This window comes from Calypte anna, chromosome 1, assembly GCF_003957555.1.
Source record: "Calypte anna isolate BGI_N300 chromosome 1, bCalAnn1_v1.p, whole genome shotgun sequence".
In the NCBI taxonomy this organism is placed as follows: Eukaryota; Metazoa; Chordata; class Aves; order Apodiformes; family Trochilidae; genus Calypte; species Calypte anna.
The window spans coordinates 125,716,337-125,739,154 of NC_044244.1; the positions used below are offsets into that span (position 1 = coordinate 125,716,337).

At 40.1% G+C, this 22,818-nt stretch overlaps 1 protein-coding gene across 4 annotated transcripts in view; it reads left to right on the forward strand.

The window, feature by feature from the left end:
* ARHGAP6 (Rho GTPase activating protein 6) overlaps positions 1–22,818 on the forward strand; it is a 328,240-nt gene that overhangs the window by 270,853 nt on the left and 34,569 nt on the right. For 3 of the 4 annotated variants that reach the window (XM_030451749.1, XM_030451730.1, XM_030451722.1), the window contains exon 3: positions 13,219–13,290. In XM_030451749.1, the coding sequence (XP_030307609.1) occupies positions 13,219–13,290 (72 nt within the window). Of the gene's footprint in view, positions 1–13,218; positions 13,291–13,609; positions 13,672–22,818 lie in introns of those variants that run through there. The other variant, XM_030451738.1, reaches the window with a different exon arrangement.

Here is a 22,818-nt window from a genome sequence, read left to right on the forward strand (position 1 = left end):
CATTGCTACAGAGTGACATTTTGGCATGATAAGATAAAGTGCATTGTTACTGCAGTTACAAAGCATCTGCCTGGAATGCAAAAGCAGCATCTCATGTATGTGTCTGCAAAACAGAAAACCCACATGCTGCTATAACACCAAGTGTAATCTCCAGATCTCTGGGGAAGGGCTGTGGCTGAAAGGGTTAGGGGCACATAAAAGTCTTGTGGGCCAGGAATTTCTCCCAGGCACTTTCCATTCTCCTTGCTCCTGCCTTTTCCATCGCCAAATACAGATGGGCTTCTTGATGCGGGATAAGAACTGATGCCTGAAGTTGGGTCTGGGAAAACAATTCAGTAAGTGCTGTTGACTATTCAGAAATAATATTCTTCCATTGATTTTCTTTGAAAAGTTATAGAAAAATGTGTGGGGATTTCTGGACAAGCAGCAGAAAGCATCTGTATTGCTACTCATGTCTGTTTAATACTGCTTTTACTTTTATAAAGCACTAATAGTAGTGCTTACTACCACAGCACTGCCCAAGGTGGCTTTTAGGAGACAACATTCCACCTATTCCTGCTCAGCTCTGGCTGTTAGGGGTGGTATAGAGGGTCAGTAGGAACCCCTTGGGAATAGAGGGTGAAGATAGTGATCCAGTGAGGAAGAGAGGAATCTTAATAGATGAGGAGGAAGAACTAGATAAGAAGCTTTTATTCTTTGACACAAAATTGAATTCAGAGGCTTTATATTTGCATTATAAAAGAATACTACATGTTACCACTTGTGATCAATTTTGCAATTTCTTGGGCAGATGATTATTTGTTATTGATTCATATGCTGTATCCTACTTTGGGAATACAGGTTTCCTGCCTTACTGTGTCCATTGCTGTAGGAAGAAGAAACCATTAAGCAGGTATTGATGTCATTAGGTACCAGCTTTTCCTCTCACAGTGCCTGTGCAATGCTTCAAGCAAAGTAAGCAAGAGCACACAACCAAGCTGCTCCCTTTTTCTCTCCCCACCTTCTTAATTGTTGGACCATGATAGTGCTTCTGAATCACCAGGATAAATTAGCAAGAAACTGTAAAGGCAGATAGGTTGCCAATACCCACACAGTACGACTTGACCTCAAAACTGACTTCAGACACCGAAGACAAAAAACAGGCACAGAGAGTGCATGTCTGCTTGTCTGTTGGCTTTGTTTTGATTTGTTTTGACAAGCTTGGAGCAGCCTATGTTTATTCATTAAAACATCAAACAAAAGTTGTGAAGCTTTTTCATATGTATCAGTCTGGAGACTATGGTTTTACAGCTGCAGCTGATTGTCGCAGCTGCATGTTTGAAATAACCTGCTGGAAAGACTAAAAATAAAAAAAAAAAATGGAGAGGCACGCTTATTTTGGTGCTTGAAAGGTGGCTGTTGCAGTAGTTACAACTTGGACAACTACCTCTGCTTCTATTGCATTGGTACATTAGAACTCCAGCCATGGCTCAAGGCTCAGTTTTGGTGTAGAGAGCTGTGCAGTGGGTTTGGCCACGACTCTCTGCACGAGTTAGGAGCAAGGGAAGAGTGAGTGAGACCCAGGATGTGTGTGGACATGTTAACCACTGAGGGACTTCTCAGTACAGAGAAAGTGGTGACAAGGAGGATGAGGCTGATATAAAGGTTCAACAACTCAAAAGACCTGCTGTGAGGAGAGAGCTGCCTCTTGCCCCACTAATGAGTGAATTGAAAATTTCCCTGAATGCCATAAGAATATGAGTTCAAAGAATAGGACATTTTATAATTGTGTTTAATCTTAGTTTAACAGATTTATCAGCTTGAGCTTGCAGAATGGATGAGGCCTCGTGTGACCCTAGTGTTCATCCTGAAGTGGATGACAACTTCAAAGTGACTCCTGAACATGGAGAAGAAGATACTGAAAGGATTTGGAAGGACCAATGAATCTGAAAGGGTTCTTGTGATGAAGAGAATGGTAGCAGTAGCCAATTATTAGACCCTGAAGTAGAGGAAAACTATTTAGTAAAGATATTCTCTTTTTTTCTCCAAGAAGGGAGAAAGAAATCAAAATTTATGCTGAGTTCTCCTATTCAAGTTTGGTAATGATAATTTAATTTGGATGAAGTAGAACTTGAGTCAGCAAGGGGACTATATTATCTAGGTTTTGTACAGATCTTCAGAGAATCACATTGTTTTCCATATTAAACATTTTTTTTGTTCTAGCCTCCCAAATTATAGCAGGCCAGAATTTCAAAGGTGAGTAAGTTGGCATGGGAGCTTTTATTTATCTAGATCAGATTTCAGAAGCCTGAGCTCACTCAATTTAGAAATTTGATGAGATAAGAACCCTAGAAGCATTTATTCTTCATATATCATTGTTTTCTTATAATTAATAATTATGAATCCCAGTTTTAACCCATGTTTCTAAAAAAAAAATAACAGGGATGTTGTGAAACATAATTTTTTTGTAGGAAAACTATTAGCACAAGAATTCAGGCCTGTAGCTTCAAATTAATTTGGTAAAATATCTTTATTCCAATCTCACTTCACAGTAGAGATGGATGTTTTAAAGACTGAATGCTGAGGTTGTTAGCCCACAGCTGTTAACGAATCAGATGCAACAAATAGCTGTACATGCAATAGGTTGGGCTAAGGCCAGAATGTCCACCTCTGATGAATTATGTTGCTTTTGTTGGCTTTGGTCACAACGTTAACATTACTTTGATGTAGTGTTTTGGTTTTAACATGCACTGCATACCAAAGTATATTTACATTTTGGTAGAAGTGTTGCATACATTTGCTTTGTACCTTTGGGTTTACTTTAATATTTCTCTAAGTATTTTGGAGTGAAAATCCAAAGGTAAGCTGCAAAATTTGTCTTCGCTTACCAGAACTGACAATAAACATGTTACTTAGGTATTTTAGCAAGTGTACCAAACATCATAAAAGAGATTAACTGCCTTTACTACAAAGTCTGTTTACTGTGTTGATGCCACCTATGACAAGAATGTATACCCACAGTTATTAACAGCAACCAGATCATGCAGAGTAGTTTCAGGAATTACAGCAAGCATTCCATTTCCTGGGGGAATTAATTATTTTACACTTACAAGGATAGTTGGGCCAAGAGAAGAGAAGGTAATCCTTAATTTTACTGCCAAATCTATTACAATGAATATGGTGCACAATTTGATTTAGAAACCTAAATACAGTCTCAGTTACTGAAGGGAAGTTATTGCTTATGCTGCTTAAACATACGGCTTATACTGTTGTACATTTTTGTATGCAAGTTTTGTAGCCAGTTCCACCAGGTGTGTGACACTGGGCATCTGCTGACATGAAGGAAACATTAGTGTCCTGGATGAGCAGGGCTGGATAAGTGTGTGATTACAGACTAAGTGCCCAGACAATCCCATCTCTGCAATGGAAGGAAACATACATAGCTGGGCTTTCTGAATTTTTATTGTTCATTGGTGCTCTTTGCCCCTGATGCATTCCAGTTAAGATCCGAATAAAAATGGGAATTCAGAGTTATGCATTCTCTGCTTCTTGTTTATTTTGGCAGGGAGTAGTTTTTTTAGATCTGTTTTTTTGCTTACGCTGTTCATCGTTTTATTTCATTATACATTTTCCTTAACACTGAGAGTGACTATGATTTTTATCTGTATTTGCATTTTTGTGAGGCCTCCAAGCTGCTCATTGTTGATAGTCACAGACCATGTTATATACTTTATAGGTTGTTTTAACAGTGGAAAGCATCTGAGCAAACTGTGGCCTATAATTTGTGGAGCTATGGGGTGACAGACTGGATGCTTTTGAGTTGGCATCAGTATATTTTTTTATGTGAAGAGGCTTATTAGCACCCCTTTTAATGCCAGTCTCTGCCAGTTCTCATATAGAGACTGTCTCTAACATAACCCTGTGACTCCCTGGGTTTTCATTCAGTATGACAGTGTTCATGAAGATTATATTAAAGACAAGCAAGACTCCAAGCTAAATTCTGTTCCTTTACACCACAGTAGTTAATCTTGGATATACTGTATCAGACTTTGTCCTAGGTGAGAACTTTTTCTTGTTGATTTTTATCTTAAAGCTCTCTTTCCCCCTCCCCCTCATATCATGTAAGGAAAGATCGTTTTTTTCTGAGCACTCTTTTTTCTCCTGGGAAAATAAAAACAATGTCTCTCAGTCTAGAAAAAATAAAATAAAATTGACAGTATTTTAAGCTAGGAGAAGTTCTGGGTAGAGGTTGTGAGAGCAATGCAGACTTGCACTCTGCTACACAGAAGTTTGTCAATCAAAGGTGACAGGAGCTTTTCCAGTCAAAGAGAAAAGCAACCCAAAATAAGTCACTCTTTTCCTTCCCAATAAGGAAATCTGCAGAAATTTCTTGTTGTGAACTTTTCTCCAAATATGACTTTTTGCTGCCATTGATACCAGAGCAACATGGAAATGCATGAAGCTGGCAAGAATACAGTTTTTCTAATGATAGAACAGGGGAAATAGTATAATATCTTTAAAACTGAAGAAAGTTACTAGAGATCTGTTCTTTAAAATTTACTATGAGACAGGGTTTTTTAGATCAAGGACTCTGTAATGCTCAGCAAACTGATTACTAAGTTTTATTGTAGCACAGAACAGGTTTTAGATCTCTGTTGACTTCACAAAAACTTTATTCAGCATATCTATTCTATGAGTTAGAGACAAGCAAATAATTTTAAAAGCAAGCATTTTTACTCACTATAAAACTCATTAGGAACAAAAAAGTTTGTCTTTTTAATGGTAAGGTTGTTTTTCATAAATAGCTACGAGCTTTAATAAATACTCATCGTATGGTTCTGTTTGGAAAGGACCTTAAAAATTCCAACCCCCCTGAATGGGCAGGGACACCTCCCACAAGACCAGGTTGCTCCAAGCCCCATCCAGCCTGGGCCTTGAACACTGCCAGGGAGGGGGCAGCCACAACTTCCCTGGGCAACCTGTGCCAGTGTCTCACCACCCTCATGCTAAAGAATTTCTTCCTAATGTCTAACCTAAATCTCCTCTCTTTCAGATTAAACTGTTCTCCCTAGTCCTATTGAACTCACCCACTTTAAAAGTCCCTCCCCAGCTTTCCTCTAGGCCCTCTTTAGGTATTTGAAGCCTGTTATAAGATCTCCCCAAACCTACTCCTCTTAAGGCTGAACAATCCCAACTTTGTCAGCCAGTGTTCAACCCCTCTGATTATATTCATGGCCCTTCTCTGGACTTGCTCCAGCAGCTCCATGTCCTTCCTGTGTTCAGGATTCCAGAACTGGATACATCACTCCAGGTGTGGTCTCACCACAGCAGAGAGGGAGACTCACCTCCCTGGACCTGCTGGCCATGCATTTTTTGATGCAGCCCAGGATACAGTTGGCTTTCTGAGCTTCTCATCAACCAACATTCCCAAGCCCTATTCCTCAGAGCTATTTCTCAGTCCATTCTTTTAAAGACATTTATACTCTTCATACACAAACTGAAGGCAGACATCCTATATGTAATCTATTAAGCACTGCTCTTGGTACAGCTTTTGGTCATGCTCATGTGTTAGACCTGGGGCTTCCCACACAATGAGAGTGCAGTGGCCTGGGGAAGAACTGAAAAGCATCTCCTTCCTGGCTCTTCTCCTCACATGGTGGGCTGTGCTGACAGCCCTTCCCCTCAGCCATGGCCTCTGCAGCCCTGACCTTGCTCCAGAGCCTGAATTCTGGATCCTCTCTCTACCAAGGTTTGTCTCTAACCCCTGGTGTACATTGTACCTTTATATGCCTATCAGTTAGCTCAAGTCCCTCACGACAGAGAATCCTGAAAGAAGATATTTGTAGCTGTTTTCTTCCAACACCTATACTGGATGTTGGGAAGTATTTTAAACTTTAAATACACTAGGGAAATGTAGGCAAGTGGAGCTGAAATGTCATGTTTTCTTATTATTCCTCTGTCTGCAAGAACTGAGTAGCATTAGCTGTCTAAATTAAGAGCATTGCCTAAGGTCTTTTGTGAAGAAGGGCTGGTGCCTGTCATGTTACAGTCTGTATCTATATCCTACTGTTTTTCAACATGTAACATTTTTTTGTCCAACAAGTTGAGACAACTCTTTCTGAGAGAAATAGACTTTGAGAATAGGGTTCAATAGAAATGATGAATTTTTCACTTTAATAGATTTGATTCTAATTTGGAACTACACTTCTTAGATGTGTTTTCCTAAAAGACATATCAGTCTAGTGATAATATGTTCAGCAGGTGTAAGTATCATCTTTGCCTTCTGAATAGATGTGCATCATCAAATATCTATTAATACCTGGCAAGCAAGTTATGAAGGCTTGTGGGGTTTGTTTTGTGGGTTTTTTTCTTCTAAATTTGTACCAGAATCACAAAATGTTACTGTAAAATGTTATTTTATTAATGAAACTTAGGTCCCCCTAGCACTGCAGCTTTCCTCTGAAGCAGGCTAGGTTTCCAGCAGTTTTGCCTTCTAGGCAGGTTCCACAGCAACTTGCACCTGGGAAAGAACAACCCCAAGTACCAGTACAGGTTGGGGACTGAGCTGTTATAGGGCAGTGTGGAGGAAAGGACCTGAGGGTCCTAGAGGACAGAAGGATGAGCATGAGCCAGCATCATGCCCTTGTGGCCCAATGGCATCCTGGGGTGCATTAGAAGGGGGGTGGTCAGTAGGTCGAGAGAGGTTCTCCTCCCCCTCTACTCTGCACTGGTGAGGCTGCATTTGGAATATTGTGTCCAGTTCTGGGCCCCTCAGTTCCAGAAGGACCAGGAACTGCTTGAGAGAGTGCAGCACAGAGCGACCAAGATGATGGAGTGGAACATCTCCCTTATGAGGAGCTGTAGGAGCTGGGTCTGTTCAGCTTGGAGGAGATTGAGGGGTGACCTCATTAATGTTTATAAATATGTAAAGGGCAAGAGTCAGGAGGATTGTGCCAGGCTCTTCTCAGTGATGACCAATGATAGGACCAGGGGAAATGCGTGCAAGCTGGAACATTGGAGATTCCATATAAACATAAGGAAAAGCTTTTTCACTGTGAGGGTAACAGAGCACTGGACCAGGCTGCCCAGGGTGTGGAGTCTGCTCTGGAGACATTCAAAACCTGCTTGGACACGTTCCCATGTGACCTGCACTAGGTAACCCTGCTCTGGCAGGGGGGTTGGGCTCAGTGATCTTTCAAGGTCCCTTTGAACCCCTAACATGCTATGATTCTGTGAAACCTGCACAGTTTGACTTTTTAATTCCCGTGTTTCATTTTAAGTATCCGTAATGCCTTAGCCCATGGGATTGAAGCCTACACCTGAAGAAGATTCATTAACCACCAGTTCCCAAAGAGTCTGATGGGATGAGGAAGAAGAGAATGAAAAGCACGTTTCGGTGTGATGCTTGGTGGGGTTTCTTAAGTGGTGGTATTGTGTACCCTGTGTATTGTTGAGGACATTGTTTCATGCAGAGTTGGTTTTCCTCACACCTCATCCTGTTTCTCACCATTCCCCTGAGCAGGGTTTGGTTCAGGCAGTGCTTCTGCCTGGAGGGCTGCAGTGCTTTGACTCTTATCTCACCTGTGCACAGCCCGTGGGCAGTGGCAGCCTTTCTCCTGAAAAATGGGCTTTGTCTTCAGCTCTGCCCTTTTCAAAGTTTCTTCTGCAGTAAGTGGGCCCTTCAGTTTAGGAAGGTCCTGGAGAAGGTCCAAAGGAGGGCAACCAGGCTGGTGAAGGGACTCGAGCACAGACCCTATGAGGAGAGGCTGAGGGAGCTGGGGCTGTTCAGCCTGGAGAAGAGGCGGCTCAGGGGAGACCTCATCACTCTCTACAACTACCTGAAAGGAGGGTGTAGCCAGGGGGGGGGTTGGTCTCTTTTCCCAGGCAACTTTCAACAAGACAAGAGGGCACGGTCTTAAGTTGTGCCAGGGGAAGTTTAGGTTGGATATTAGAATTTCTTTAGCGAGAGGGTGATCAGGCATTGGAATGGGCTGCCCAGGGAAGTAGTGGATTTTCCATCCCTGGAGATACTTAAAAAGAGACTGGATGTGTCTAGCAACCGCAACGGTGGTTCAAGGGTTGGACTTGATGATCTCAGAGGTCCTTTCCAACCTAGCCAAAAAAAAAAAAAAAAAAAAATGCAATCAGAGGGAACTTCCCAGAGAGGGAAATGCTGTAGCTTGTTTGCTGCATCTGAGGAAGTAGGAAGTAGCAAGTAAGAGGGAAGCTGTCTCTGGGTGCATTTGTGGTGCCTGTGTGGGGGGGCTCAAACCTGGCTCCATGGGCTGAGGTGAGCATGTGTGAGGTGGCTGCCACCTGGAAGGTCAGAGCTGCACCTGACTAGTTATGGCTTTTCTTCCATTATCTGCAGGCTGGCAAGTACAAAGGAGTGATGATTTAAGTCAAAGTGAAATAATGAGAGCAACATAGGCCATAAGGAGAAGCAGTCTGAGAAACAGGGAGAGAGTTCAAGACTCCTGAGGGAATATAGTAATCTGCATTCCTGATAGAGATCTAGCATGTGTACTGCTGAGGACAGGTGAAAGAGAGGAGAGTGATGGGAAATACCAGTAGGCTCAACCCTTCTGTTTTTGTATTGCTTCATGTTAAAAAATCTGAAGCTCCTGGTTGTCTGATTGAAATTGTTTACCTTCCATCTGTGCTGCAGCTGTCAGTGCTTTGGAAGTTACTGCGTGGGGACAGGGCATTTCAACATGTTAATCTAAATAAATATTTCAAGATGGACATTTATAGTCACAGAAATGGCTAAGTAAAACCACCACTCTCTTCTTCAGTAGGCTAGCCCCAAATGTGCATTCCGAAGCAAATTTGCTGTGTATAGTGACCCAAAGAAACAACTTCAACCTCAAACATAGCACAGCTGTCAGCGAATGAAGCACAATCTCATTTTTGTTGTGCTCTGTCAACAGAATTCAGCAGTGTTTTCTGGCTGCAAGTCTCTATTACTTGCAGTATTGAACAAGCAAGAGAGATGGTAGCTTGACATTCAGCTTGCAGGCTGAGTGCAGGAGGCTGGCACTTGGGAAATGAGTCAGTCTTGATGAGTGAAGTGAGCTGACACATCCTCAGGATAGGTCAAACTCAGTGCTCTGTGGTGCCACTGGCAGTAATTTTCAAGAAAGAATAGCTTACATTCTGCCTTTTTTTTTTTTCCCTTTAAAGGCAATTAGATCAAACTATAATTGCTTATAGAGGGAAAATGGCCATGAATATAACCACTATGAAGAAATATTTTAGAAATCTCACAATATCAACTTTTTCAGTCATTTGTTTTGATAAATGGGCTATGGGTATGATTGCAGGTAGCCCCTCTCTTTATACTGTATGAAAATAACACTTAATTGTTGAACATAACAGATTTTTTTTTCCTAATTGGACACGAAACAAAATTCTTGTAAGTAAAGGAAGTTGCCAATAGATGGAGAGGGAAGTTCTCTTAGTAACCCTGTAAGCAGCAGCAGATATCTTTGGTCAAAAACCAGAGTTAAATTAGTTAAATGCTAATTAAATGGTGTTAGTGATGACATTGCAATTGAATTTCAACCTAATCCAAAATTGCAATAATAATAATCCCAGATGTCAAACTCATCAATTCTTGTCCAAAGTCAGGGTATCAGTGCAAATATTCTTGTATTCTGCAGGCTTTGCTTGCTGCTAGAGTTTTAAAAAGATGACCTAATTTTTCAGAAAGAAAAGTCTTTTTGGCATTAACTGAACCTAGAAGTGCTCACCACTTTGGAAAAACAGGTCACATAACAATTTAATATGTACTCAGGATTTTTATTCTAGACTTCTGGTCTTTTAAATATTCATCATGCTAGTCTTAATGTATAGTTGTCTGAAGAATGATATATGCATTGCAGTGAAAAATGCTGCAAGCATATAAATTATTAAGGATTGAACATACCAACCTCATTTCTGAAACAACTGGGCAGATGTTCTCCAGAAAGAAGCAGAGTGCATTAATACAGAAAAAAATTACAGCCTTGTTCATTTTGATGATTGTTGCCTTTTGAGTACTTCTCTTGTCTTCCTAATATTCTTGGGTGGATTCTGGTGGATGAGCAGTACATTTTTGACCTACAGAAAGAAGATATTAAGTGAAAATTATATACACAAAAGGCTGGATAAAAGTCCAACAGCATGTATCACTTTGTGGTTTAAACATTTCCAGAGCATAAATGAGAATAGCAGGCCATGTTTAATAGCACCTTGGGCTGTTGTAATACTATTTTTCATAAAAATTTGCTAATTAATTTTAAAATGTACATTAGGTATTATGCATGGTACTTTGCATGTTTCCCAGGAATTCTTCAGATATTTGTTATAGTCTTAAAACACACTGCAGATAGTCAGTACTAAGCATTACTGTTATGAATTGGCTTCATTTAAAATGTAAAACCACTGGAGTTGCACAAGTCCTTAAGCATGTTAAGAATATTTTAGCAGTGCTCATGCCTGATGTAACCTAAATCAACTCTCTTCAAAATGTGCTTAGTTTTACAGAATATAGATTGTAATTAATCGCATCTTTTTCTGGGGGAGGAGAACTGGAACTGACCCTCTGGCAGATTTCCTAGGCTTTAGCTTGTCACTGGGAGTTGTCTCCATTATTTTCCTATGCAACTCCTTCTCCTGCCATCGGGTAAACTGTGACTTTAAATGGTCACATCTCCACTGCCTTCAGTGGAACTGCATCCATTTGTCTGAGGTCAGGGTCTCTCCTCTGTAGCTCTGCATTCTCTTTCTTTGCAGAGTGGACTCATTTCTGTACTCTCTGGTTCGTCCATCTTCTGATCTTCCTGCTTCTTATGTTCCTCGGGGCCTGAGCAATCACTTGTACCCAAAATTCAAAATTTGCAGAGACAAATGCACAGATGTTGTCTCAGCCTGTCATTTACTGAGGAATTACTCCACTATTAGAATTTGAATCACCCAGTAAGTACAAGGTCTATGAGAAAGCATGGGTAGTTTGGCCCTCGAAATCATTAACCTCTTATCCATGTGGAGATGAGTGTCATTTTTTCCTGTGTTTCAATGGTGAATAGCATTCATTTTTCCTGTATTTCTGTCATATCTGACTATGCTGCACTGAAACTCTCCAAAAGTTGCTGTTGTATGACTGTAATAGTAAAATGCTATATTTTACATGCAGTTTCACCTTTTGCTCTGATTTTTACATCTTGGTAGATTTCATTGGAATATCAGAACATCAATAAATGGGTCTTTGGAGAATAGAGGCTCTAAGCTTCCAAGGAAATTCAACTCATTTATCAAATGGCTACAGTGATTCAGTAATTTGAATTTACAACATGACAAATAATTTGAAATTTATTTTTATGTATAAGGGCAGAACATGCTGGTAGTAGGGAGGCCTTATCAAAACAATCCTTAGTGTCAGGTATATGTAAGCAGGATACCAATTATTCACATTGCCAAGAGGTGGAAGATGAATTTCTGTAATAAACTCAGTCTTATCAACTGGAAATGTCAGAAGGTGTGAAAAGACTGGGCATATTAATCAATCAAAGTATGACTTTGAGTAATGAACTTGTCATGTGGCTTCAAAAAAGGAAAATCTAATCTTAGACTGTATCAGGCAATGAATTCCCACCATTATATTGCTGAACTCTCATCTGGAATACCTTGTCCATTCTAGTCAGCCTTATTTCAGAGAGATGAATTCTCACTGGAGTGTGTGGGGGAAAAAGGCAGTCAATATAGCCAGCAAATGGCAGTCTCCCTCAGGAGACAGGAACTGAGTAGCTTAGTTAAGTGAGTGTTGGGAGCAAATAAATGTGGAATGCAAGTGAAGCCAATCAAACCACAGTTACATGAAGTAAAAAGAGATTTTAATTTTAAAGTATGTGGACATCAACTGGCTATGAAAAATTCAGAATTTGTCCAGCTGTCTGTCGAGTAATGTTCTGGGCATGGCTCTCAATAGAGTTGAGGGAGAAGTATGGGGAAATACCTTGTGTTCTCTTGTGACCCCTAATTGCAAAGATGGGAGTTAATCAACAAACATCCACTTCACTCCTCTGTAGTATGTTCCCTTTTATAAGATCACTTAAGACACTCGCTTATGTAACTAGAAAAACATGTTGAGGCAGATTGTTTGGTGACCTGCTCACCATAGAGGTGAAACACAGATAGGATGTCTTCATTTTTGTTGTTTTGCCATATTAAAAAAACAGTAAGGCTAAGGTACTTGTTCATTACCCTTTAGCTAGAGTGGGGACAATGTTAGGCCCTTTATATTGCTTTGGAACTTAGGAATTCAAAAGGTACAAGTTAAAGCAGGCCTGTATCTTAATCCCTGGTACTTGTTGAGACCTAATAAATAAAATGCATTTTTGGTGACTTTTCATTATAAAAGGTGCTGCTGAAATAATGATAGCCAACCTTTTGACATAATTGTTTCAAGATTGAACCTGCCCACACTGTTCCTGTTCAGTAGACTAGCCCCAAATGTGCATTCCGAAGCAAATTTGCTGTGTATAGTGACCCAAAGAAACAACTTCAACCTCAAACACAGCACAGCTGTCAGCAAGAGTCTTTGGCTCTTAATACTTTAGTGAAAACTTGAATGATGTATAGGCTGTCAGAACAATAATATCAGAGACTCTAACTCACCTGAACCAATCTGGACATGTGGTTCCAAACTGCAAGCTCCTAGTGTTTGTTCAGATCAGATGGGTCATGCAAAGGTGGTCAACTAACACCCAACTGGTATGACTGGTATGCAGAATTTATCCTGGAGGTTTGTAATCCTCCCTCTCCAAATACTACCTTCAGCTCCACTCCTGAATCACACTCTTGTGACCATGGATGAAATCTAACCAGTACCTTTTAGATTTATGGTACTTTGCTGTCAAGGGTATCCAGCAACAAACTTCCACTGTTAAGTGTTCAAAATCAACTTTCTGTTCTACCACATAGGCTGTGTGACCATACATGTGTAAGTGTGCCCAGCAACATGAAACGGGATACAGTTGGGTTCCCCAGTACAACTTCAGCATTTGAACAAATCTGAGTGAGCACCCCTTTGGGCTGAAGGACAGTAGCCATCTCCAGCCTTTGTGAAATGTGCCTCAGACCCTTCCTGACTCCAAGTGCCATGGCCATCTCACTCTGTGTTATTGCAGCTTATGCAGCAGTTTGTTCAGCACTTTTTTGTTCTGCTTACTTCCTTTTTTCTCTTTTCTCCTCTCACAGATGGACAAAAGAGGAAGAAATCATTAAGAAAGAAACTGGACTCATTAGGAAAGGAGAAGAACAGAGACAAAGGTAAAATCAAATGAGTATATATTTACTGCTTGGGGTTTTTAATTTTGCATATGAGATTTCTTTAGTTTTAAATGTATTTTATCTGGTGGAAGACAACATTACTGAGCTGATGTACTGTCTACATACCTATTCCCCAATTTAAAAATACATCTTATCTTTTCTATTTGTAATTAATAAATCCCAGATCTCTGAAACTGAAAGCTTATTTCCTGGAAGAAAAGGAGGAGTTATAGGACTGCATCTTTTCTTCATTGTACTTTCTATCCATTTGCAACATCCAGGGCAGAGGGCAGCCTGGATAACATGATCTGGTTGTTTCCTGGCATTCACAATCTCCTCTTTCAATGAGCAAAGCATGTGTACCCAGCCCTGCCCAAGCAAGTCAGTTGATTTGCTTTTCTTTTTTTCACCTTAGGAAAACAGCTGTTGTTTAAAATATATAAATGCTCCAATGCTACTGATCAGCTGGGTTTTAATAGCCTCCATGTGACATGGATTTACAGATACAGTTGGTACTCTTTTGTTTGGACTCTAACCAGCTTTATGGGCTGGGTCCAATCTACTGAACTTGACCTGTAATTTGTAGACATTTGAACCAAGTCTAGATATTTTGACCTGAAAGTGTCTCTGAAATTGCAGTTTTCTGCATGTAGGGTAATTGTACATCTAATTTTGTGTTCCCTCTTTGGTGGGAAAAGTGGTAATAAAACTCAGTAATAAAATCTTGGTTTCACAATCACATGCACAAATACACAAATTTATAACAAGATATCATATAACTGGTTATTCTGATGTTATTTCTTATAATCCTCTTTGACAGAAAGATGCAACTTTGAAGTTCCATTTTAAAAAATTAACATCTCCATTTCAAAGTTACTTTGGATATTTGTCAGGAAGAAAATATTTTCCTTTTAATTTTTGTTTGTTTGGTAACTTTATATATGGGATTATTATCTTATTGGTTTAAAAATGGCTGTGGAAAATATTTGCATTAATCTTTCTAAAACTGAATGTCCCCTGACACATTTGTTTAGATAAATGCAGTGGCCTCCCACTGATGCGCTGTGAGTACCAAATCTTTCATTTGTTATGAGAATTACTTGATGTAGGACTGAGCCCACACACAGAAAAAGTCCTTCAGAAAAAACTTCTAATGACTTTATAGCTGCCTTTGGGGAAAAATCTATCTTGTACTGCTCCACTTGTACATTGTATTTGGCTGCAGTGTAATTGATTAGTCATTCAGTTGCTTATTTTTGTTGTTGTTCCCCCATGGTTCTCCACGCAATCAAAAGTGCAAAGCAACATAGTTCTGTGCAAAACTTTCCCTTCTTTTTAGTGCATAGTGTTCTTCATAGTCATCTATGCAGTGCTCTTCTCCACTTACTATTTTTTTAGAACCTGTTCTGTCATGTGTTTTTGATGCTCTGAAAATTTTTTCTTTCCCCTCATGTGGGTAGCATGACTTTGATAGGTTCCTTTGAAAGCTTCTATTTAGAACATCTTTTGAAAGTTTAAATACACTTTATCTTTTTATTCTCGTATTTTTAATTGCACTAAAAGGTTTTAGCAATAAGAATTGATTTGATAATTCACCAGAGACCTAATCTTGTTTTGTTACCCAAACCTGGTGGAACTTTGCATTTTCACAACTCCTCCAATGCCTCCTTGGTCCTGTGCCTAGAGAAGCGGTGGCTTCCTTTGGTGATGCATACAAATGCCCGGCCCAGAGTTGCTCTCTATTCCTCTAAATTCTCTGCTACCAAAGATTTTTTTCTTTTTTCTGTATTTTTTTCTTACTCTGGTTTGTATTCTTTTGTGATTTCCGTATAGCCTTCTTTTATTCCAGCTGACCTCAGTTTCTGATAATTATAGAACCATAATTTGAGCACTTACAGATAATACTGTTTTCTGCTATTATGTTTCTGTTCAGGGATTGGGGATTTTTTGTTTTTGCCTGCCCTGCCTGATAGCATTTATACTCCACTCAGCTAGTAACTTTGGGGATATACTTTTATTTTGAGAGATTTTCTGGGTACACTTTGATGTTTAGTGCTCAGCAGTTGCCTACAGTAAAGGTCAGCACTTCATAATTATCATCCTTGTATATATTTACCTACTTCCTGGTTTTCAGCATTGCTCATATCTTCTGGTTAACTATACCCAAGCATTTTTAAAATCACTATGCTGATTCTCTTAATTTTAATTCCTTTTTTTTCTTCTTCTTTTAACTTCAGGCATTTCAAACATGTACCTCTTTTCTTTTGTCCTTTTTCCCCATGTTCTACCTCCTTATTCTCATTTATGGAGATGTCTTTCGTACCCTCTCCATATATAAAATGTGACAGCATCCCCTGAGGGGAAAATATCCCAGCACTACTCAAAACAGTAGAATCTATATTTCTCTCCTTCCTTCAGGACAACTGTATTGACCAGGGCCTTGGGTTGGTTAGTAAGCATACAAAGAGCTAGGAAATTGGATGGAGTCAGATTCCCAGACAGGTTATATCAGCAAAGTGACTCAAGAAAGCCATGTTGGCTCTTAATTGTTGCCAACAATAAAATTTAGACAAAAATAGTCCAGATAGCATCAATATGGCACCCTAATTCTCAGGTTTTCTGCCCGTGGTTGTTACTCTTCCTTCCTGAGTTACCAAAGATCATCTGCACTGCAGCTGCTTCTTAGCCATGATGGTAGTGGGGATGAGCAACCAGGAAGATGCTGTCAAGCCTTGCACGGTTGGTGAAAGGCAGCTGTTCTCTGTTCTCCTGTGGGAAGCACCAGCATCTCCCACAGCCTCAGGAGTAGGAGGAAGAGCATCAGGCAACTTTCAGGTGGCAAGCTGGCTCTGGAAATTAAAATGCAAGGCCTCATGCTGTTGGTCTCCATAAGGATGAAGCCCACCATGCTCACATCACAGCTGAGCCCCCCCACCTTCCCTGAGTAGTGCTATCTGTCACCCAAGTCACAGATAACCTCCCTTGGTATGCGTGTCGCAGCAAGCTGGTGGTATTATCCTAGTACATTCCATGATGCTTTTTTAAGAGGCATTTATGCCATTTATTTTATAAAGAGAATGTCTTTCATTTCTGCCCAACAAGTTCAAAACAAACACTCTACTCGGTGGACGTAGGTGTGCTCAGACAAAAGGCCAGTAGCTCTTACCTAACACACACACACACACACACACACACAGAGGCAGGTCTCTAGTTCTCATGCCTTCCTTCTGTTGCTTTTGGGGGTTTTGTATTTTTTCTTTTTGGTAATTAGTCCAGTTGCTCCATCGTGAGAAGAAAATGGCAAGACAAGACTGCAGTACATTAGAGGGGAAGCAGGGAAGCTGATATCCAGAACACTATACAAATGAGTTGCGACTCCCTTAGCGCAAACATGTTGTCTATCCCCTCAGTGTTGCTTTTGTAAGGATAGTTGCAATTTGAAGAGCATGTAACTAATTCTCATAATTTTTAATTTCCCACATACCAGGACAATTAACATCAGAGGGGACCATGTTGTTAGGTTTCTCCTAGAGTACATGCCAGCTGAAAAGTCTTTTGTTCACTAGATAGCCTCCCGAAGCTTTAATCCTCATGCTCGTGCAGCACTGTTTGATCCTCTCTGTGGGCTGCAGCCAAAGATCAACAAGATGTACCTGATGCAGAAGGCCACAGGAGTGAACAAAAAGCTACCGTGCTGATCACCAGGGACACAGGATGGTGGCCTTGCTACAGGGTGCACGAGGCATGATCCAGGCAGGAAGCTTGTAGCACATGCTGTCAGCCTTGTGTCTTTGAATGTGGGCAGCTCCTAAGAAAGAACAGGGAGGACCTGAGTCCTTGGCCTTGCCTGACAGTCCCTTTCCTTTAGCACTGGTGTGCACTGAACTGCTCTTGGGTACCTCTGAAGTAGTTCCCAATGGGGAGGTATCACCCGCTCTCTTGATTTGTGCCAAAGACTCTTTTCCCTCAGCCCACCAAATGTCTGTGCTTAAAAAAATATAACCAAAAGGATATGTTACTCATTTCTTCTAAGACTGTTCAGAGATTTCGTCACTCTGTCCAATCTGTGGATTTTCACTATCTTAACATCACATTTTATTTAGATAGATCAGTCAATCAGCCTGTCTATATATTAAATGAGTTTCATTATACTCTTACACTTCTGAAGGCCAACAAGGACACTAAAGTAGAATGCACTTTAAGTAAGTTCCATATCTTTATCCTTTTTGACAGGTACATCTGTTGTCATCTTGTAAAAGGATAAAATTCTAAAACAAGGGTTTTTTCAATGGTTTTTACATCTCCAAGTGACTCAGTAGAGCAGGATACAGATGGATGTAAACAGATGAAACCAGAGAGCAGCACTCCACTCAGATATTTAAGCAATATTTTCAGCTTCCATCATTTAATGTCTTTGCTTTTCTCTACCCAGCCTCCTTGTTATTAATGGCCCTGATGACTTTCAATTGTGCTGTCTACGAATGTCTCCAAACATTTGCTTTAGCTGCTGACAAACTGAGACTGGAGGAGCAGTAAAATGTCAGTACTGCTTGGAACAAGAAATTCTCAGGATGTTCTGCATGCTGGCAGCTGTATTCTGTTCCCTTACAAATCCACTGCTAATTTTGACGGCAGCAAAAGCAGAGCCTTTTGTCTGTCTCCTGCTAGCAATACTGGGGTCAGCATAAGCATGCCTACTTAGAAAGTACAAACAAGCATTCCTGAGAGAGATTCCTCCCAGAAAGGCTTTCTTCTAGAACATTTTATTAGTAAGCCAGTTCCATTTTGCCTCAGTTCCAGTAAACCCTACAGGTGAACTACGAGACCTGCTCAGAAATAATAATCACTTGTTACAGGATTTGTTCAGCAACTGAGACTCATCGGTTTTGCTGATGCTTCTGTGTGGAATGTAAATACTTCACAAGTTCATCTGTAGGACCTCAGCAGAGTTTGTCTGCATGCTGGAATTTCTGAGAATAGGCCTTCCTTTTGACCTGTGGCATACACAGATCCAGCAGTAGATGCTTGATTTTTCTTTAGTTCAGAATTATTGAAAACAACGTCCATGTGTTACTTCCCAGCCATACTAAGTAAATTTAGAGGTATTTCTTAATGCTTATGTTTGATCTTCAGTAGTTCAACTTATCATGGTATCAGTATGCTTTGGCACAGCCTAACGAGAGAGCTGAATAGATGAAGTTTCTTTTTTTATTATAGTTTATCAGAAATGTGGGGTTTTTTCAAGTCTTTCCTGCACCCCACTGTGCTTTTTCTAAAAACTGAAGATGTTTCTCATGCTCTCCAGGCATGCAAAAGGCTTTTTAAGCAAAACTGTCTTGTATTTTCACTAAAGTCAACTAGAAGACTGAAGAACCTCCTTAATTTAAAAAAAAAAAAAACAAAAAAACACCAAAACTAAACCAAAAACTAAAAAAAAAAACCACCAAATACCTACCCACAGAAAAAGCCTAAGTAATTGTAAAGGCCTTAAATCACTCTTTGAAGGTCAGTGAATTCATATAGCTGGAGAAGAGAGTTTCAGCCGCAGAACTGATGCTGAGAACATTATCTTGAGTTTTTTGGCGTCTGTACTGGTTTTGATGAACCTTCAGGTGGAAGGAGTTTTGCTATTCCTGTTATGGGTCAGGGTTTCCATTTCCCATATTTTCTTGCTTCCATCACTCTCTTCTGATTCAAAGTAATGAATTTCCATGACCAAAACAGAGTTGCCAGCTAGCTAGGGACTTAAAGGCTCCTCCCTACTTAAATATTCCTTTTAAAGCATATTGTTCTCAGAGCTGTTTTCCACTCTATTCCAATCATTTAAATAGAGGTAGAATGAGCACTTCAGCACTTCAGATATTAGTCATAGGGTTTTAGCAGCTCAGAACCACTATACATAAGAAAAAACCCTGAAGTGCTAAGGAGACTTTCCAAAGTTGCTGTCTGGTATGCTGTTCACTTCAGCAGATTTGAAGGCCTCATTAGGGTTTAGAGTGTAGACCTCACTTTTTCTTAATAGACTCTTATGGTTTGTGGGATGTAAACCACAATTTTCAGCAGTCATAACTTCAGGGAGGTCTTTGAAACTATACTTGGATGGGATTGCATGAGGCCAAATATGCTAATCTATGGCTCAACATCCTAGATGTCATCATTTGATTAGGAAAGGGAAGGATTTCTGATCACTGAAATTATTATGTGATCTGACTGGGAGTTTTCCTGTAATGTGCTGATTTTTATTTTTAAAAAATGCTGATTTGCCACAACAGAAAGATTTCATAGGAACAAACCAGTTTCAATCAAAATTTCGTTAAGAAACTTGCTTCAGCTACAAAGAAGACTTTCTGGTAAGAGAAGCTATCTGCTTCTCCAACATAGTAAATTGTCTTCTTTGCCAGTAAACAGCGAAAACCAGAATGGATCAAAAGTTAATTCCTTATGTGCTGCTGGCTAAGGATGTGAGTCTGTTTCCAAACTGATTATCCAGCCTGCCATGTTGTTTCACATTTCTGTGTGGTGCTTTTTGCAAAATTTCTTTTTAAGCTGTCCACTCACCTAATTGAATAAGTGATCAAATTTTTGTTGGTTTTACAGAGTAGTAACTAGCTTAGTAGCTTTGGGACTCACTCAATGGAAATACAACAGACCAAAGAACAAGGGGTAATGACTTCAAACTGGAAGAGAGTAGATTTAGGTTTGACACTAGGAAGAAATTCTTCACTGTGAGGGTGGTGAGACACTGGCACAGGTTACACAGGGGAGCTGTGGGTGTCCCCTCCCTGTAGACGTTCAAGGACAGGCTGGAGAGGACTTAGAGTAAACTGGCCCTACCCATGCAGGAAGGTTGGAACTAAATGATCTTTAAGGTCCCTTCCAGCCCAAACCATTCTGTGATTCTGTGAAAGTTTGAACCTCTGCTTTAAGGAATGTTTCCACCTGTACTCAACAACAATGAGGCAGCACTTGGAATACTGTACTCAGTTTTGGGCCCCTCACTTCAAGAAAGACAATGAAGTTCTGGAGTGTGTCGGAGGAAGGGCAATGAAGCTGGTGAAGGGTCTGGAGAACAAGTCTCAGGAGGAGCACCTAAGGGAACTGGGATTACTTGATCTGGAGAAAAGGAGACTCAGAGGAGACCCTATTGCTCTCTACAACTACCTGAAATGACATTGTAGTCAGGTGGGGTTGGTCTCATCTCCCAAGTTACAAGTGATAAAACAAGAGGAAAGGGCTCAAGGTGTGCCAGGAGAGGTTTAGGTTGGATATTAAGATATTGAAGTGAAGTGAAGAATTGGATATTGTTCACTGAAAGGGTTATCAGGCACTGGAACAGGCTGCCCAGGGAAGTGATTTAGTCACCATCCCTGAAAGCATTTAAAAGACATAGAGGTGGTGCTTAGGGACATGGTTTAGTGGTGGTCTGCCATGGTGGTCTTGGCAGTGCTGAGTTAATGGTTGGACTTGATGACCTTAAAGGTCTTTTCCAACCAAAACAATTTTAATATTCATACATAGGAAACATCTCCAACAATAGGGATCCCCAGACTACAGCACTGAATAGGTAGTTGGTACTACTGCTTCGATGGTGAGACCAGAGCCTCTAACCTTACATATCTCTTGTCTGAGTCAGTGCCTTTTCTCCCCCTTCAACCAGTTGCTAAATACTTTGCATAGCTACAACTCTTTGTTTTTTTTAAATTAATCTGAAATGTCAAAAAGGCCAGCATGCATTCTACCAGACATGACATTACCTGTCCAACAAGGAAATTGTTGGAGTGAATACTTCTGAAGAGTGGTGGGCAAAACATGCTCTGCCCCATGGCACACACATACGCACACAGAGGATACTTTTGGTGGGAACTTGAGGCTGAGCCTGTCTGTGGAGGGTGCAACCAATTATCTTAATTTCAGCACATGAGCAAAAAGTCACTGGTTTTGCCAATTCTATAATGTAATTATTGCTGCCAGCCAGCATTACTTCCATCTGTATTTAGTCTGAAAATCAGCCAGTTGGTTTTCAGCCAGCCCCATCTCTGCCAGACATTGAGAAATCATGGAAGTGGTTCATGTCCTCTGAGAAGGAGGCCTACAGCAAAGCAGCCTGAAGTGGAGGCTCATTGTCCTTTCACTGCTCCACGGGCATGTTGAGCAAGAGAAATTAAAATCCTGGCATCCCACACCTTAAAGTTTTCAAGGAGATGCAACACCTACCTCAAAATAGCAGTCTTTATGTAACAAAGTTTGTGAGAGGGACATTTTAGTGAAATTTCTTATCATGAAACTGGGCTGATATCTTGTCTCCTGTTAATCTTGTCCCAGCTGATCATAATTCTGTAGGATCAATGGCATCAGCATACTGTTCAGCATCACTGGGCTGCATATTGTTGTCATGTCCCAGTTTGAAGCATGAGTATCTGTCAGCCAAAACCAGAGAAATATTTCACGTTCAGGATTTCATTTGGCTCAGTGGGTTTTCTTAGGAAACATTGTGGAAAGACCTATAGAGGGACGTGCTTGGGTTATAACAAAGTGCCGAGTTAGACAGCCAGAAGAGGAGATGTGTGTTTCAAATTTGTGGCCTTAAATTTTCATTGAAAAGATAATTCAGAACAGTACAAAAATTTAACACTACTACTCTTATAATTTTTAGGAACATTCTTCTGGATACAGAAGGCTCTAACTCTGGACTTTTGGAACTGGCATCCCTGCATTGCTTGATAACCCTGTGATAATGTTCTTTCTTGTCCTAAATTTAATGCAGATGTGTTTAGATGTCTTTCTACTCATAGGTCACCTCCAGGCTTGCTTGATACATGAGTCTCTTCTTCCTGATTTAGTTTTGTCTGGCCACCAAAATTGGTTCATATCTTAGCATTTCATTCTTCTAAAGAGCAGTAATGTTTTTCAGAACCACAGGAAGCCTTTGTCTCTTTAGCATGATAACTTAGTAGTGTCCTCATTCAGGATTAATAAAATATTCTTTTCAATGCATTGCTGTAATCTTAATGATAAAGGAAGACAGGATAAAACTTGAAAGTGTCGTCAAAGATGTAGTCAAACTAAGTCCCAGGAGCAACTTTGGCCATGACTCTTTTAGCCAATTGTGGTAACTGAGTATACAAGGAATTTTTGTTTGCCTTCTTTGGTTTTTTGGGTTTTTTTGTTTTGTTTTTTTTTTTTTTTTTTGTACTTTTAAAAAAATTGTTGATTTTAATCTCTGGTGGCTTATTTATTATTTGTAACAGAAGTTGCATGCATTCTTAACAGCATGAATAGAGCCAATAGCTATTTTTTCATTCAATTTGAACACACAACAGCTCTACTTGGCATCCTGGCCCAATGGTTTTGGTTCTAAAAATCTCAGATAGGATGTAGAGTTATACTATGGGAATTTTAATGTTACTTATTGTTGGCTGATTCACTGCAAAGCAATTTTCTGTTTTCTGAAATATTTCAGCATTTTATTTTGAGACCTGAATCATATGCTGGTTTTGCACGTTGTAGTTATATTGATATGGGGTGGCA